The 16,576-nt window shown below is 46.5% G+C and overlaps 1 protein-coding gene across 1 annotated transcript in view; it reads right to left on the bottom strand.

Annotated features, from left to right (window-relative positions):
- Window positions 1–16,576, bottom strand: part of PPFIA3 (PPFI scaffold protein A3) — a 60,971-nt gene that overhangs the window by 20,627 nt on the left and 23,768 nt on the right. Inside the window, exons 10-16 of the mRNA XM_084808300.1 lie at window positions 16,091–16,222; window positions 14,594–14,656; window positions 14,301–14,380; window positions 13,021–13,165; window positions 9,225–9,424; window positions 3,680–3,902; window positions 1,814–1,980 (exon numbers count right to left, since the gene is read on the bottom strand). Of these exons, the coding sequence (XP_084664426.1) occupies window positions 1,814–1,980; window positions 3,680–3,902; window positions 9,225–9,424; window positions 13,021–13,165; window positions 14,301–14,380; window positions 14,594–14,656; window positions 16,091–16,222 (1,010 nt within the window). The remainder of the gene's footprint in view (window positions 1–1,813; window positions 1,981–3,679; window positions 3,903–9,224; window positions 9,425–13,020; window positions 13,166–14,300; window positions 14,381–14,593; window positions 14,657–16,090; window positions 16,223–16,576) is intronic.

Raw genomic sequence — 16,576 nt, 5'->3', positions numbered from 1 at the left:
ACCTTGGTGAAGATTTGAACAAGACGTAGAGCTGCGTGTCATCCGCATATTGATGACACTGCACCCCAAACCTCCTGATGATTGCCCCCAGCGGCTTCACATAGATATTAAATAGCATCGGGGAGAGGATGGAACCCTGTGGCACCCCACACGTGAGTGGCCATGGGTCCGAAACCTCCTATCCCAGTGCTACCCTCTGGTACATGCCGGAGAGGAAGGACCGGAACCACCGCAATACGGTGTCTCCAATGCCCAACCCCTCCACGCTGTCCAGGAGGATGCCGTGGTCAACGGTATCAAAAGCCGCTGAGAGGTCGAGGAGAACAAGGAAGGAGCATTCACCCCTGTCCAGAGCCCTCCTCATATCATCTACCAAGGCGACCAAGGCCATTTCTGTCCCATGCCCAAGCCTGAAGCCTAATTGAACTGGGTCTAGATAATCGGTTTCTTCCAAGTGTGCCTTCAACTGCATCGCCACCACCTGCTCAATCACCTTGCCCAAAAATGGCAGATTTGAGACTGGGCGAAAGTTGTTCAGAACTTGGGGATCCAAGGAGGGCTTGTTTAAGAGCGGTCTTATCACTGCCTCCTTGAGGGCTGATGGCCTCACTCCCTGCTCAAGGGAGGCGTTCACCACTGCCCTGATCCCCTCACACAGTCTCTCTCTGCAGTCCATAATGAGCCAAGATGGGCAAGGATCAAGTAAGCAGGTGGTCGGCCTTACAGATGAAAGCACCTTGTCCACTTCATCATGAGTGCAATGGCACCCACCCACTCATGTTCCCCAGCAATTCTACATGCACTGCACCACTATTTTGTACCTGGCTTTGGTTGGATCTTGGGAGTTCTAGTTAGAAACAAAGTAGATTCCCCAAAGCCTGCAGTCTGCTCATCCCTGTTCTACTGTAACCAAACCCAAATATGTGCAATTGAAATAAATGCACACCTAGTGCTCTTTTACCTGCCTTATAAGATGGATGTCATGATTCAAACCTCCTTTTTAAAAAAAAACAACGAGCCCAATGTGGTTCCTCGCTTCCCTCCCTATCACAGCTGCCTTCCCAACGTCAGCTTCAAGAGCTATTTCCTATCTTACAGGTACAGCTTTTACACCCTGTGTGGCACTGTGATAGGAGAAGATGTACCAGGCAAAAATTCTCCCTTGGATGCAACTCTTATGTGACAATAATCCTGCACCTTAACAACAAAGTGCACTGAAGGACATTAGAACATAAGAAGAGCTATGCTGGATCACACCAAAGGCCCATTTAGTCCAGCATTCTGTTCAAATAGTGGCTGGTAGCAACTTCCCTGCTCATGTTCCCAGCAACTGGTATACAGAAGCTTATGGCCTCTGATACATAGGACATACAATACATCTGACTTTTTAATTTATATGTATATCCTCTTCTTGTTCCTTAAATGCATATTTTTCGTGAAAGAAAAACCGGAGTGGGTCCCATTCACAAAGGACGGCCACTCAGGGGCACTGCATGGTTTGATCTATATAAGCTCCATTCCCTTCAGGGAAAAGGTACACTCGGAGACATTGTGCCTTGTGTGCCAGAATTTTTGAAATAATAAACTGGCAGTACAACAGGCTTCTAAAAATAATAATCAAATAATAGTAACAACAACAAATAATTATATTAATAATTACCAATTAGAGTATTCATCATCATCATTATTATTATTATTATTATTATTATTATTATTATTATTATTATTATTCAGGCTCTACCTCAGTCTTCCAACCTCTATCCACAAGGCCCACTGACTATCATATTCTTCTGCCCACTCATTTGCAACCTACCTGGACCTCAGGTCCCTGCCATCTTCCAGCGTTCCAGCCTGCAGAGCTAAGGCTTGGGTCATCCGCTCTAGACGCATTGTGCGGGGGGTGGAGGGAGCCGTGGGCTCACACAGTGCCAGGGCCTTTTCCTCAGACCCCCGCCCCTCTTCCTTGGCAATGTGGTTCTGCTGGGAGGACAAAATGGTACAAGAAGAGACTTATATGGCACTGCTTGATGGTGGGGAGGAAGGTCGGAGTCCCTCAGGTTGAGAGCGCTTCTGTGGGGGAAACCTGCTGCCTATCACATACTTGCAGGGCTAGATTGGGGGTGGGCAGAAGATAGATCAGGATAGCAGTAGATCGCAAGGGGTTTTTGATTCCCTGTCGTTTAACAAGGGCAACAACAACACAAAAAATGTGGGAGGTTTTCCCTTAAATTAGGCTGCTGAAATGGAAGAAGCTTAGGGGAAAACAGGAGTGGATTTGTGTGTGGAAAGGAGTACAAGCTCAGTTCTGGTATTAAAGCAAATTCCTGGGCTGAGCACATGCTCAGAGGCACCCTCTTCCTTAATTGTACCCCACCCCCATTTTTCTTTTACACCTGGTAACAAGTGACCTTGTTCCGTGCCCACAAAGTCCATGTGTCAGCACCAGTGGAGGCTGGTGGCTCCACTGTCAGTGGGGCGGTGAATCTGCTCTGGATTTCAGTCAGAACTAGTCAAAACTCTAAAAGAGCTCCCCAAGGTGCTCTGGTCTGCACCTGGGATAGCTCTTCTGGAGTCCTGACTGAAACCGAGAGCAGATTCACTGCCCCACTGTCATCAGAGCCACCAGCCTCCCCTGGTCAGAGCTGTAGTGGATCCATGGCTCACAGGGACAAGCCAACAGGATTTTTTGATTAGCAGGGACAATTACATCATCTGCCACCTTGCTCAGATTTCCCCAGCAACAATAGGTTAGCGTGAGCTATCCCTGTTGTAATCCAAAGTATTTTGGGGTGGCTTGGTCTTGAATGGGCAATTAAAACTATTAGCTTTCCAAAAGATCTGCTCATAAGAACCTAAGAAGAGCCCTGCTGGATCAGACCAAGGGCCCATCTAGTCCAGCATTCTGATCACACAGTGGCCAACCAGCTGCCCATGGGAAACCCACAGGCAGCACATGAGTGCAACAGCACACACACACACACACACACACACACGCCCAGCAACTGGTGTACACAGACACACTCCCTCTGATACTGGAGGTAGCATAGAGCTGTCAGGACTAGTAGCCATTGATAGTCTTCTCCTCCAGGAATTTGTCTAACCCCCTTTTAAAGCCATCCAAATTGGTGGCCATCTCTACATCTTGTGGTAATGAATTCTATAGTTTATGTGCTGTGTGAAGAAGTTCTTCCGTTTAACTGTCCTGAATCTCCCACCAATCAGCTTCATGGGATGACCCTTGGATTTAGTATTATGAGAGAGGGAAAAAAAGGTCTCCCTATCCACTTTCTCCACCCCGTGCATAACTCTGTACACTTCTAACGTGTCTCCCCTCACTCGCCTTTTCTTCAAGCTGCTCCTGAAGGGAGATGAAAACTGCTAGAATTAGTCTGCTGATTTTGAGATAGTGTTTCTCCCTGGTGTTGAGAGAAGAAACTCCTAGAAAATCTTGAACTGGTGCATGTGCATGTGTAAAATTTCATATATATATACACACACACACACACACACTTAAATAATATACACACACATATATTGATATGAATCAACACAGCCATCTGTACTTTTGGACTCCCCTTGGGGAAGTGACTATGGTGACTGTCACAATGAGCCCTTGCACTTCAAAATTTACCACCACACCACTGTCCGTGTTCCCTGCCCTCTCCCATTCATAACGCACCATTTTTTCTCCATCACGAGCAGGGCTGTGGGGTGCCAGGCGAGGAGTAGAATGGCCGCTGCTGGGGGGAGAAGGGCTGGCCAGAGTGGAGCTGGTGACAGAGGGAGGAATGGAAGTGCCTGAGCGGTAGCGACCCAGAGATCCATCCAAGCTGGCGCTGGTTACCCGGCTCTCAATTTCCTCTGCCCGCTGTTCTGTGGATTCCTTTTCCTCCTGGATAAGTCTTGCAAGGACAGCAAAGAAAAAGTATGAGACGTTTTTGGGATAATCAGGTCAATATGTTCTCTGTACTTTCCCTTCTCCAAATTCCATTGCCAGAAAAATCTCTTGTCAGTAAATGAAGGAGACCTGAATATCTTGGCTTCATTTATTCTGCTTCCACAATTCAGGTTCTCAAATACATTTGCAGTTGTGAGGGCTAGAAGCTTAATGCCTGCCACACCAGATAGAAATTCAGTGCTTGCCCACAGGTACACAAAATTCATGAAAACCCAGATACAACTGGGCAAAGTAAACAAGGCTCTATATCATGTCCATAAAGGATAGAACAGTTTGTAGTGTAGTAGTGAGCTAAGCCTGGCTGTTCTGAATAATATGCATTTTAACCAAAGCTCAAACTCTTGGGTTGGATCCAGACTAAGTTAGTTATACTTAATTCTCATTGAAATCAGTATGAAAAGTTAGTCAAAACTAACTTACGTCCCACTGATTTCAATGGAATCTAAGTGCAATTAGCTTAGCCTGGATCATACCCCTGTATCTAGGAATAAATAGGGCATTACCAATTATCTATGTTGTTGTTCAGTCGTTAAGTCATGTCCGACTCTTCGTGACCCCATGAACCACAGCACGCCAGGCCTTCCTGTCCTCTGCTCTCTCCTGGAGTGTGCTCAAGTTCATATTCATTGCATCGGTGATGCTATCTAGCCATCTCATCCTCTGCCGTCCCCTTCTCCTTTTGCCTTCAATCTTTCCCAGCATCAGGGTCTTTTCCAGAGAGTTTTCTATTCGCATTTGGTGGCCAAAATATTTGAGCTTCAGCTTCAGGATCTGTCCTTCCAATGAGCAGTCAGGGTTGATTTCCTTTAGGATTGACTGATTTGACCTCCTTGCAGTCCAGGGGACTTGTAAGAGTCTTCCCCAGCACCACAGTTCGAAAGCATCAATTCTTCGGCGCTCAGCCTTCCTTATAGTCCAGCTCTCACAGCCATACCTTACTACTGGGAAAACCATAGCTTTGATTAGACGGACCTTTGTTGGCAAGGTGATGTCTCTGCTTCTTATTATGCTGTCTAGGTTTGCCATAGCTTTCCTCCCAAGCAGCAAGCATCTTTAAATTTCATGGCTACACTCACCGTCTGCGATGATCTTGGAGCCCAAGAAAATAAAATCTGTCACTGCTTCCATTTCTTCCCCTTCTATATGCCAGGAAGTGATGGGGCCAGATGCCATGATCTTCGTTTTTGTAATGTTGAGTTTCAAACTAGCTTTTGCACTCTCCACTTTCACCCTCAATAAGAATCTCTTTAGATCCTCTTTGCTTTCTGCCATTAGGGTGGTATTGTCCACGTATCTGAGGTTGTTGATAATTCTCCCGGCAATCTTAATTTCGACCTGTGATTCATCCAACCTTGTGTTTCTCATGATGTACTCTGCATATAAGTTAAATAAGCAGGGTGACAATATGCAGCCTTGTCGTACTCCTTTTCCCATTTTGAACCAATCAGTTGTTCCATGTCTGGTTCTTACTGTTGCTTCTTGACCCTCGTACAGGTTTCTCAGGAGACAGGTAAGGAGGTCTGGTACTCCCATCTCTTTAAGAATTTGCCACAGTTTGCTGTGAACCACACAATCAAAGGCTTTAGCGTAGTCAATGAAGCAGAAATAGACGTTTTTCTGGAATTCTCTTGCTTTCTCCATGATCTAGCGAATGTTGGCGATTTGATCTCTAGTTCCACTGCCTCTTCGGAACCCAGCTTGTACTTCCGGTAATTCTCGGTTCACATACTGCTGAAGCCTAGCTTGTAGGATTTTGAGCATAACCTTGCTGGCATGTGAAATGAGCATAATTCTACGGTAGTCTGAACACTCTTTGGCATTGCCTTTCTTTGGAATTGGAATGTAAACTGACCTTTTCCAGTTTTGTGGCCACTGTTGTGTTCCAAATTTGTTGGCATACTGAGTGCAGCACTTTAACAGCATCATCTTTTAGGATCTTAAATAGCTCAGCTGGAATACTGTCATCTCCGCTAGCTTTGTTATTACTAATGCTTCCTAAGGCCCACTTGACTTCACTCTCTAGGATATCCGGCTCAAGTTCAGTGACCGCACTAGCATGGTTATCAGGGACATTAAGATCTTTCCTGTATAGTTCTTCTGTGTATTCTTTCCACCTCTTCTTAATCTCATCTGCTCTGTTAGGTCCCTTCCTTCTTTGTCCTTTATCATGCCCATCTTTGCACAAAATGTTCCCTTGAGATCTCTGATTTTCTTGAAAAGATCTCTAGTCTTTCCCATTCTATTGTTTTCCTCGATTTCTTTGCATTGTTCATTTAAGAAGGCCTTCTTGTCTCTCCTTGCTATTCTCTGGAACTCTGCATTCAGTTGGATATATCTTCCCTTTTCTCCTTTGCTTTTCGCTTCCCTTCTTTCCTCAGCTACTTGTAAAGCCTCATCAGACAGACACTTTGCTTTCTTGCATTTCTTTTGCTTTGGAATTTCATTGCTGCCTCCTGAACAATGTTATGGACCTCCGTCCATAGTTCCTCAGGCACTCTGTCTATCAGGTCTAATCCCTGAAATCTATTCCTCACCTCCACTGTATATTCATCAGGGATATGATTTAGGTCATACCTGAATGGTTTAGTGGTTTTCCCTACGTTCTTCAATCTAAGCCGAAATTTTGCAACAAGAAGCTCATGATCTGAGCCACAGTCAGCTCCAGGTCTTGTTTTTACTGACTGTATAGAGCTTCTCCATCTTTGGCTGCAAAGGACATCATCAATCTGATTTCGATATTGACCATCTGCTGATGTCCATGTGTAGAGTCGCCTCTTGTGCTGTTGGAAAAGAGTGTTTGCTATGATCAGCGTGTTCTCTTGGCAAAACTCTATAAGCCTTCGTCCTGCTTCATTTTGTACACCAAGGCCATGCTTGCCTGTTATCCCGGTGATTTCTTGACTTCCTACTTTAGCATTCCAATCCCCTATGATGAAAAGGACATCTTTTTTTGGTGTTAGTTCTAGAAGGTGTTGTAGGTCTTCATAGAACCGATCAACCTCAGCTTCTTCGGCCTCAGTGGTTGGGGCATAGACTTGAATTACTGTGATGTTGAATGGTTTGCCTTGGATTCGTACTGAGATCATTCTGTCATTTTTGAAATTGTACCCCAGTACTGCTTTTCCCACCCTTTTGTTGACTATGAGTGCTACTCCATTTCTTCTAAGGGATTCTTGCCCACAGTAGTAGATAGCATGGTCACCTGAATTAAATTCGCCCATGCTTGTCCATTTTAGTTCGCTGATTCCCAAGATGTTGATGTTCAATCTTGCCATCTCATGTTTGACCACCTCCAGCTTACCTTGAATCATTGATCTTACATTCCAGGTTCCTAAACAATATTGTTCTTTACAGCATCAGATTTTCTTTTCACCACCAGACACATCCACAGCTGAGTGTCCTTTCGGCTTTGGCCCAGCCGCTTCACTCTTTCTGGCGCTACTTGGAAATACCCTCTGCTCTTCCCCAGTAGTATACTGGACACCTTCCGACCTGAGGGGCTCATCTTCCGGCATCATATCTTTTAGCCTTGTGATACATTCCACAGGGTTTTCTTGGCAAGAATACTGGAGTGGGTTGCCATTTTCTTCTCCAGTGGAACACATTTTGTCAGAACTCTCCGCCATGACCTGTCCATCTTGGGTGGCCATGCACGGCAAAGCTTATGGCTTCACTGAGTTATGCAAGCCCCTTTGCCACAACAAGGCAGTGATCCATGAAGGGGACCAATTATCTATATTCATTGCATATTTCCCCACCCCAAACCCCCCTCATCAATGTAAAATAGTCCTGTTTGTCCAAACTTCTAACAGTCCATAAATAGAAGCTCAGACAGAACTAAAAGGAGAGAAAAGCAGCACGCTTCTAGCCCTTAGCATACCAAAAATATCGACACTTAAACATTCTTAACTGATTAGCCCATTTAACGGAAATATGCTGAATGTGAAGAGCACACACATGAAGTAGAATGAGGTGGCAAAATTGACTGTACCACTTCAGAATGTAAGTGGGGGATACTACCTTTGAAGGCTCCCCTAGTACAGCACGGAATGGATTGGATTTCTATTGTTGTGTGTGTAGTGTGCTTTTTGTCCCATCATCATGGGAGATTAAATGAGCTTGGAACAACAGGTAGGGTCTTTTGGCAGCAAGACTTTGGCATGCCCTCCCTGTGGAGGTCTGCCAGACTCCTTCATTGTGTGTTTTTTGGCATCTGTTGAAACCATTTTTACTTCAATGTGCTTTAAATGTTTGACTATCTGCTGTGTTTCAAGAATGCTTGCTTTCAAATTATAATGTTTTTAGTGTTGTCATTTTATTGTTTGTTATAATGTCATTGTTTGTATTTTGCATATATGTTACATTAGGCATTTTGAGTGTTTGTGAACAGAAGGGTCAGACAGATATACATAATATTTGTGGGGGGCTTTTATATAGGGGAGCATTAAAAATGATATCCCCCCACTTGCAGTCTGAAGTGGTAGAGTCTCCCCTACCACCTCACCCCCACCTCAGTCTCCTGCATGTGTAAACCAAGTGTATGATCAAGCGAGGAAGGGAACACAATGGGGGGCTTCCGGAATATAGCGCAATGTGTGTGCAGTCCAGGAAAGAGGCCCCCCCACACGCACACACAGAGAGTCAGTTCACCCATTAACAGCATATCGTGGGTTAATTGCCAGGAGCGAGGGCACTGTCTCTGGTGCACTTCTCACTCCTACTTTCTGTTAACAACCTACTATCGCCCGTTCATAGGTTGTGAGCATGCTGTGTGAAGCCGGTGCACTTTACTTTAGGGGGTAAAGAACCTAGCAGTTAACACTATAACAAACCATGGGTTAACTGCTGGATTGTTTAGCCCCTAAACAACACAGCAGTCCAGGTTCACACATCATGCTCGCAACCTACGAACAGGCGATTGTAGGTTATTTCATAGAATAGTAGGGTTGGAAGAGGCCTACATTTACAGAAAGCAGAAGAGAGGAGCGCGCCGGAGGCAGGGCGTTCGCTTGCTCTTGCTCATGCCTGCCAAATCATGAGATAATTAACCCACAATTTGCCTTTACGTGCAAATTGGGTCCTTGGCAAGGAGAGGCTATCGTATTGATGGAAAGCCTTGAAGCTTTGGGATGTTTTCAGGGGAAACTTTAAAGTAGGCTCAAGGAAGGCTGTGGCAGCCTGACAGGAATATAGAGATGCATCCTGGGAAAGTGTTCATGCAGGCCATTGCAAAGACACTGCTCTAGGTCTGGCCAGGACAACTCACTTGATCTCTTTGTTGATGGCTTCCAGCTGCTCCTGTAGCATAATGGCTAAGGTTTGCACATCAGCCTGCCCGCTGGGGGACAGCAGGTCGGCCGAGCTGAACAGAGGGTCATGCTCGTCTTCATCCGAGCCGTCCAACCCGCCCTCGAAAGGACCCCCGGCTGCCTGCTGGGCTCGCTCCCACTCCTGAGAAGACATCACCTATCAGGGAAGAGAGGGAGAATAAGAGAAACAGGAAAGTATGGGTCCTGTTGCCCCCTTGCCTGTTGTGATAGTTACCGTAGAGACAAAAGGAAACCCCTCATATGTAGCCCACTCCAGGGGGCCAGTAACAGGCCCATAGCAAAGACTATTGTTTGTTTGTTTATTATTTATTTTATTAATTTCTCTCTCACCTTTCCACCAAAAATCAGGCACTCAAGGCAGCTAACATTAAAATCCAGATTAACAAAATCTGAATTAAAGCCATAGCATAAAAACAAATAAATTAAAAACACAATAAAAGAAATAAGCAGCACCCACCAATTTAAAAACCCCTTCAGCAAGAGACCAGCTTATATGCCAGAGGCTTGCCTGAATGGAAACGTCTTGTGGAAAGACAACAGAGAGGGGGCCGACCTAGCCTCTCTCAGAAGAGAAAGCAAAGTGCATTCTACCATTGAAACCAAGGCCAGGTCTCTCTCCTGCCCCCATCTCTGAGCCCTGGTGTTGTTCTACTGTGAGGGCAGCCCTACCTCCCCCAAAAAGTGACATCAAGAGAGACACTCACCAGGTGGGTGTCCAAAGGAAATTGGGGTGGGAAAAAGAAAGAGAAAAGAGAAAGAAAGAAAGAAAGAAAATTATAGGGGCAAAAAGCAGAGAGGAAAGAGAACAGGTAGAACCACTGCTAGATTTATTCACCCTGCCACAAGCAACAATCCTTCCTGTCCCTCAGGCCTGATCCAATGTCCTCCAGGTTTACAGCCCACAATGTGGAGTCGGGGGAGTCAGCCCAATTTCTTCTTGAATCCATATCTGTCCCTGAGTATTACAAACAGTGCTCACTGAGCATCACAGCCTTTCCCTTTCCTTTGCACTCCGCACTTTGCGTCTGCTCGACTAGTTTCAACTATCTCCTTTTCAGTTCTGTGTGCCTCCCCAGCCCCCGTGCCCATCATCGCTGCCCGATAAAACCATGGCCGACCCATGCTGCACAGACAACTGAGTCACTTGCACCCCAGAGCTGGTAGCCCCTCTCACTTTGTTGCCCCCACTCTCACTTGAACCACCAATCCCAAGCCCACCTCACCATTTCCTTTCAACCCGTCAACCATTCCTTTACTTCCTGCTGGCCTCATATCCTACTTGCTCTCAGCCAACTTCATAGCCAAGCCACCTGGCCCTACCAAACTCAGCGGGCCCAAAATTCTGCAGTCAAAATAGAAAAATAAATTCCATCACTTTTTGTATAGTTACGCTTTCTTTTTCTTTGGCTCAAATGCCTATGTTTGTTTCATTTTAATTGCTCTATTTGTGGGAGGGGTTTCAATACTGTTTCCATCATCCCAAGGTCTGGTCCAAGGACAAACGATGCAGCCACCTCGCTCAAGCGAAGCAGGTCTGGGTCTGGTCAGTGCTCAGACAGGATCCCTCCTAAGAAGGAATCCCATCTGTGCCACCTTGAGTTCCATGAAGAAAGGCAGGGTATAAATGTACTACATCTAATAATAATAAAAAAGGATGTCTGTCTGTCAGTGCCCATTGATTTCAGTGGAGATTAAGTACAATTTAAGCACAACTTAAGTAAGATTAAGAGCAATCCTGAGTGGGGAGAGGGGGGTGGTATGAGGCGGATCTCCCACCTCATTCGCAGCTCTGCCATTCTCATTGACATCAATGGGGGTCCACATCAGTTTACACCTGAAACAATAACACTATACAACAGTGATGGAAGTTTTGAAAATAGCTTAAAACTGGGGATTGAAAAAGAAAGAAAAGCAGCAGGATACCTGAAATGTTTGGGGGGCAATGCCAGCTATAGAACCACCCAGACAGCTTCAGCTATTGGGCAGTATAGAAATAAATAAATAAATAAGTCTGGATTCTCAACAATAAATCGGTAACTGAGCGATGGCCCTACTGGGGAAAAAGGCTAGTCTGGAGGAACTGCTAGCCTTTAAGGCAGACTTCCTCAACCTAGTGCCCTCCAGATGTGATGGAGTATAGCTCCCATCACCCCCAGCAGGATGGGGTGATGGGAGTCATAGTCCAACACATCTGGAGGGTACCAGGTTTTGGGGAGGCTCCTTTAGGGTCACAAAGCATGAACTAGCAGAGGGCAATGGGGAAGTGGTCGCCAAGGAAGTACAACTCCCTGATTGACATGACCGTTTGGGTTACTAAGCCAGGAACATGGAACCTGCAGCCCGCTGAGCCTCCTTGGGGTCCTCCAAAAGGCAGGGCTTCGTCTCAAAGCCCCGCCCCATCTCCCTGATTGGAGTTAACAGTGGGGATGGGGGTGCCAGCCGAGCGGTTTTGCGCAGCACATGCCACCCCCATGGGACTCAGCCAATGCCAGAAGGAGAACCTAAGCGTCAGGATCCCCTGTGACCAAGGGGGTCCAGACATTTTTTATTTGTAGTATTCTGTGAGGAGTTGCAAAACTCTGCATTGTTTTAATTTTATTTTAAAACATTTGCACCCTGACTTTCCACCATTCGACAGCCAAAGCAGCTTACATAACACCATAAAACATTGATACCAAAGATAATATACAGCCAAACACTCCAATCCTGTTATATTAGGACCCACAGGTGGCAATGGAGATTTTCCAAAGTAACAGCATTCTTTTGCTGCCATCAACTCTTTTTGCTGCCATCAACTCTTCCAGGCCCTGCATCCCTTAAGCCATTTCCAGGCCTTCTTGAACCTGGGATTTTTCATTCCGCATCTATGCCTTTTTAGTGATGGAAATGAGACTGTGGAATGCCTCCCCCTTGGAGATCAGCCACAATCCTTCTCTTTTAGCATTTTAGACATCTGTAAAAGATGTTTTTCTTTCTGATTTTTAGTTTACTAACATGCTGCATACAGCTTTTAGTTTGGCTGCTGTTTTAAGGTGTCTGTTTTGTTGCTGTGATTATTTTATTTTGTTTGTCCATTATATCGTATTGTTTGACAATCGTCTACTGTGTGTTTTAAGTTTTGAAAGCAGTTTTGTGTGAGTGTTCTTTAAACAGAAGTAGGCTAAATGCACGCAAACAAATATGCCAGAACTAGACATTAGGCAGGATGCATGGCTGCTCCCCAAGAGTAGTCCTGTGTCTCATTCTCCTCACATGTTCTCCATAACCTCTAGTAGTACAAAACGCATTATGTGACATCACTGCGGCCAGAGTTTCCCATCCATTTCATTGGCTGCCACGTGTGGTGAGCAGAGAAACTCAGAGTATGACGATGTCACATCTTGTGTTTTATACTACTCGACCAGGGATGGGCAACTTGTGGCCCTCCTGATGTTTTGGCCTACAACTCCCATCAGCCCTAGCCAGCATCGCCAATGGTGAAGGATGATGGGCAAAATCATCTGGAGGGTCACAAGCTGCCCACTCCTGTACTACACATTACCATGGAGACAGAGACGCAGGGCTCCTGATTTTGGTAGCAGCCACATATTGTAACATCTAGCTCTAGACTTCCTTCTAATCAAAGGAATTAGAAGGACTAGACCTTGCCAGTACAGCACTCTCCACCGACCCCAATGCTGAGTTTTATTCCCTTTCTGACCCTGTGCTGAACCCAACACAGCAATCTCATACCTTGGTGGCTTCATCCTTGACGGTCCAGCGGCCCTTCTTTGAACGTCTTGCCACGCCAGCACTGCTGTAATGGTCCACGTGGGCCCCCACGGGCAGCGTGGGTGCCTGGGAGTAACGCAGCTCCAGCGCGCTGCCCGGTAGAGACCTCCGTGGAGCAGGAAAAACAAGACTGTGAGCAAGGATGGTCAGCAAGAAGACAGGCAAGAGGACAGGAGAGGAGAGGAGAGGAGAGGGGTCTCCTCTACACAAATCAAAGGCCTCTCTCCCATCAGTCCTCCTCAGGTCCAAGAAGGACCCCTGTCTCCCATTTAAGGCCTCTGCACTGAAGGAGCCTTCCAGGCACTCAACATGCTAACGACAATAAAACAGATTTCCTTGGAATCCTGACATAGATGGATATTGCCATAGCGACAGGGCTGGTGGTAGAGGCACCCTTGAGGAGTAAGGGCCAAAACAGATGTTACTTTAAATGTGTGTCTAGCAGCTGCATCTTTTTTCATTGTTACTCTAGAGTAGGCACAGAGCACTTGATCCCGATTGGGACCCTTGCATGGGGGGCTTTTAAGATCCGGATCAAGGAACCTGCACCTACTCTAGAATAAAAAAATAAAAAGGAGACATAGCTGATAAACATACACTTCAAGTAACATCTGTTTTGGCTCCAAGGGCATTGGGATGACTGCATGACAGGGGATGTTCTAGAAAGGGAAGGGAATTCAAAGTGCTGGTTTTGACCTTTAGAGCCTTAAATGGTTTGGGACCAAGACCCATATCAGCCTGCCCGAACTTTAAGATCGGAAAGAGTGGCCCTTCTCATTTGCCCACCCATGAGAGCAGTTAGGTGGGTGACCACACATGAGAGGGCCTTCTCTGCAGTGGCCCCAAGCCTTTGGAACAAGTTACCATCAGAGGCCCGCCATGCTCCGTCATTGCAGACTTTTAAGAAGGCCTTGAAAACATATTACTTTACCATGGCCTTCTCTTCATATGACTGCTGCTGCTGTTGTTGTTACTGCCATTGTTGTTGTTGCTGGTTTTATTGTGGGCTTTTATTGTGTTTTTTATTGCTTTTATGTTTTTATTGCTTTTAATATTTTAACTGTTTTTATGTTTTTTATTGCTGTAAGCTGCCTTGGGAGGCATTCTGCTCTGAAAGGCAGCCAAGAAATGTTTTAAATAAATAAAATAAATAAATACCCTCTGCTTCCCCCCTCCCCATAAAATAAAATGGGGAGAGCACTAAATTGGTTATTCTTTTTGAAGGGGTGGAGCCTGCTTACCGGGAGTAGGTGGAGACCGGGCGTCCGCGTAACTGGTCTATCTCCATTTGCATCCTCTCAATCTCAGCCAGCAGTTGCTCCTGCAGGGCATGTGCAAAGGAGGCCATCAGTACTGGAAAGTACCCTAGCTCCATCAAACCTTTCAGTTGCTTCTAGAAACTTTCCTCACTCTGCCCCTTAATCCACCCCCATGCCCACTCCAAATTCAGAATACCCCCCACAACACACACACGCTTCTGCATTCAATTACCCTCCCCGCTCCTTGGAAATATTCAATCACAAGTCAGCCTCACCTTGTTTGCCAGTAGCTCATCCTGAACCTTCTTCATGTTGGCAATTTCCTCACTCAAGGTGTTCTTGGTGGGTGAAAGAGAAGAATTTGATGAGGACAAGAGCACCAAGATAGGGCTCCTGATAGGATGTTCCTCAACCCGTTCCTCCCCCACTTCCCTACCAGAAAAGCACATGCAAACCAGGCTTGCTTGACTGAGATCTTCTCCACCACGTGCACTGAACAGTACACGTGCTATATGAAGGACAGTCCTAAACTATCCTACCTCCTCTGTTTGCCTTACATCCACAGCTTCTCCACAGCCGTCTGTGCTATCACAAGCAACTCCACCAGCAGCCAAAGCCCCTTTAGAATCACAAGCCAACTGATATTCAGAGGCCTAAGCAATGTTCATATCAGGCTCCAGGGCTGGGTGCTGTCCTTGAGCCCCCTCCTACATGGGAATCTGGGTGGAGGATCCCTTTGGTGACTACAAATATCGCCACTATTTTTATTCTCCTGAAATGTACCAGACATCCCAGCACACTGTGGGTTAAAAAGACATGGTGGCTGCCATGTTTTTTGCGGTGGTGGCCATGTTTCCTTTACCCACGTTGCACCAAAACTGGAATGTCCAGTGCATTGCATTTCATGGAAAATAAAGACAGTGTCCACAACCATATCTGCCAAGGGAACCTGAGCAGGGGGCTTAGGGAGTGGTTCAGCAGAGGTGTCACCAGTGCCATGGCCCCAGCATTTGCCCAATCACGCTGCATGGCAGCATCAGGCCTACTTCACATCCTTGTCAGGGTGGAAACTGAGCCGATAGAACCCCGGAGCAGTTCTGATTCTGAGGAGGAACAGCAATCCATAGGAGAGGAGCCTGCTCATCCCTCACAGGCACAGCAGCTGGCAGAGACTCCTCCTGCCAGCATTCCTGAGATAGTGACCCTGGCAGCAAGAGAGTGCGAGAGGGGGGCTTGCTGGATGCTCGACGCCGAGAGCGACAACAGCTGGAGGGCGTGGAAAGGAGGCGTAGCGCTTGTTTGGCGCGCAAGCAACAGTCGCATCCCGAGGACCCAAGGGAAAGAGGGAGGAATTCTCCCTAGCCCATAAGTTCAGGGTCTTCCCGTGATTCTCCTTCAAACGGGGACCAACTGCCTAACCTGGAGCATAGGCTACTCTGCTGTTCCTTGCTTAGTCGCTGGTGATTAGCATCTGAAAGAGTCATTAAGTTGTAAAAGGATTAAAGCCTTGAAAAGAATTATTTTGTCTGTGTCTTGAGTTAGCTATTGGAGTAGACTGAAAGAGGCTGCCAAGGCGCACCTGACAATGCTACCCTAACTGCTTGGCTGGCCAAAAGGGGACTTCAGATAGTACCACCATCTTCTCCTGTAAGACCCAACTGACAGGCACAGGGCAGCAGACCCACAGTTGTTCTAAAGCATCTCTCCCCCATAACCCTGAGTGGTTACTGCCTCCCACCACACACTCACCACACCTACACACATACACACACCTTCTCCTCCAGGGCTCCCATCCGTTCCTTGAGGTGCAACTGGAGACGCTCGTTGGATTCAGACAACAGCTTGTCGACCGTTTCCGAGAGGCGCTTGTTGTGTTCATCATTCATTTTCTCTCTTTGGCGTGCCTGTTTATTTCCAAGGAAGGGAGCAGAAGTCGGGAAAAGTTACAGGGGGTTCTCCTCTCCCACCTTGGCCCTCATTAAGAGGGCCCTGCCCATCTCTTTCCCACTAGCCCCCGCAGAAAACTTCACCACTGATTCCAGCTGCCCCATCTCCTCTTGCTCACATCTGGTGCCCGCCCTTCTCCATTCATTTTACTTTATTGTCTTCGTACCCACAAATTCCCAGTGAAATAGGAACATAGGAAGCTGCCTTATACCAAGTCAGATCACTGGTCTGCCTAGCTCGGTATTTCCTAGACTAGTGGTGTTGAACCTCAGGCCCCTGGGCCAAATCCAGCCCATGTGGAGTCCTAATCT

Source organism: Heloderma suspectum, chromosome 6, assembly GCF_057233095.1.
Source record: "Heloderma suspectum isolate Gila_16-S chromosome 6, 16-S_ref, whole genome shotgun sequence".
Lineage (NCBI taxonomy): Eukaryota > Metazoa > Chordata > Lepidosauria > Squamata > Helodermatidae > Heloderma > Heloderma suspectum.
This window is presented reverse-complemented; position numbering and strand designations above follow the sequence as displayed.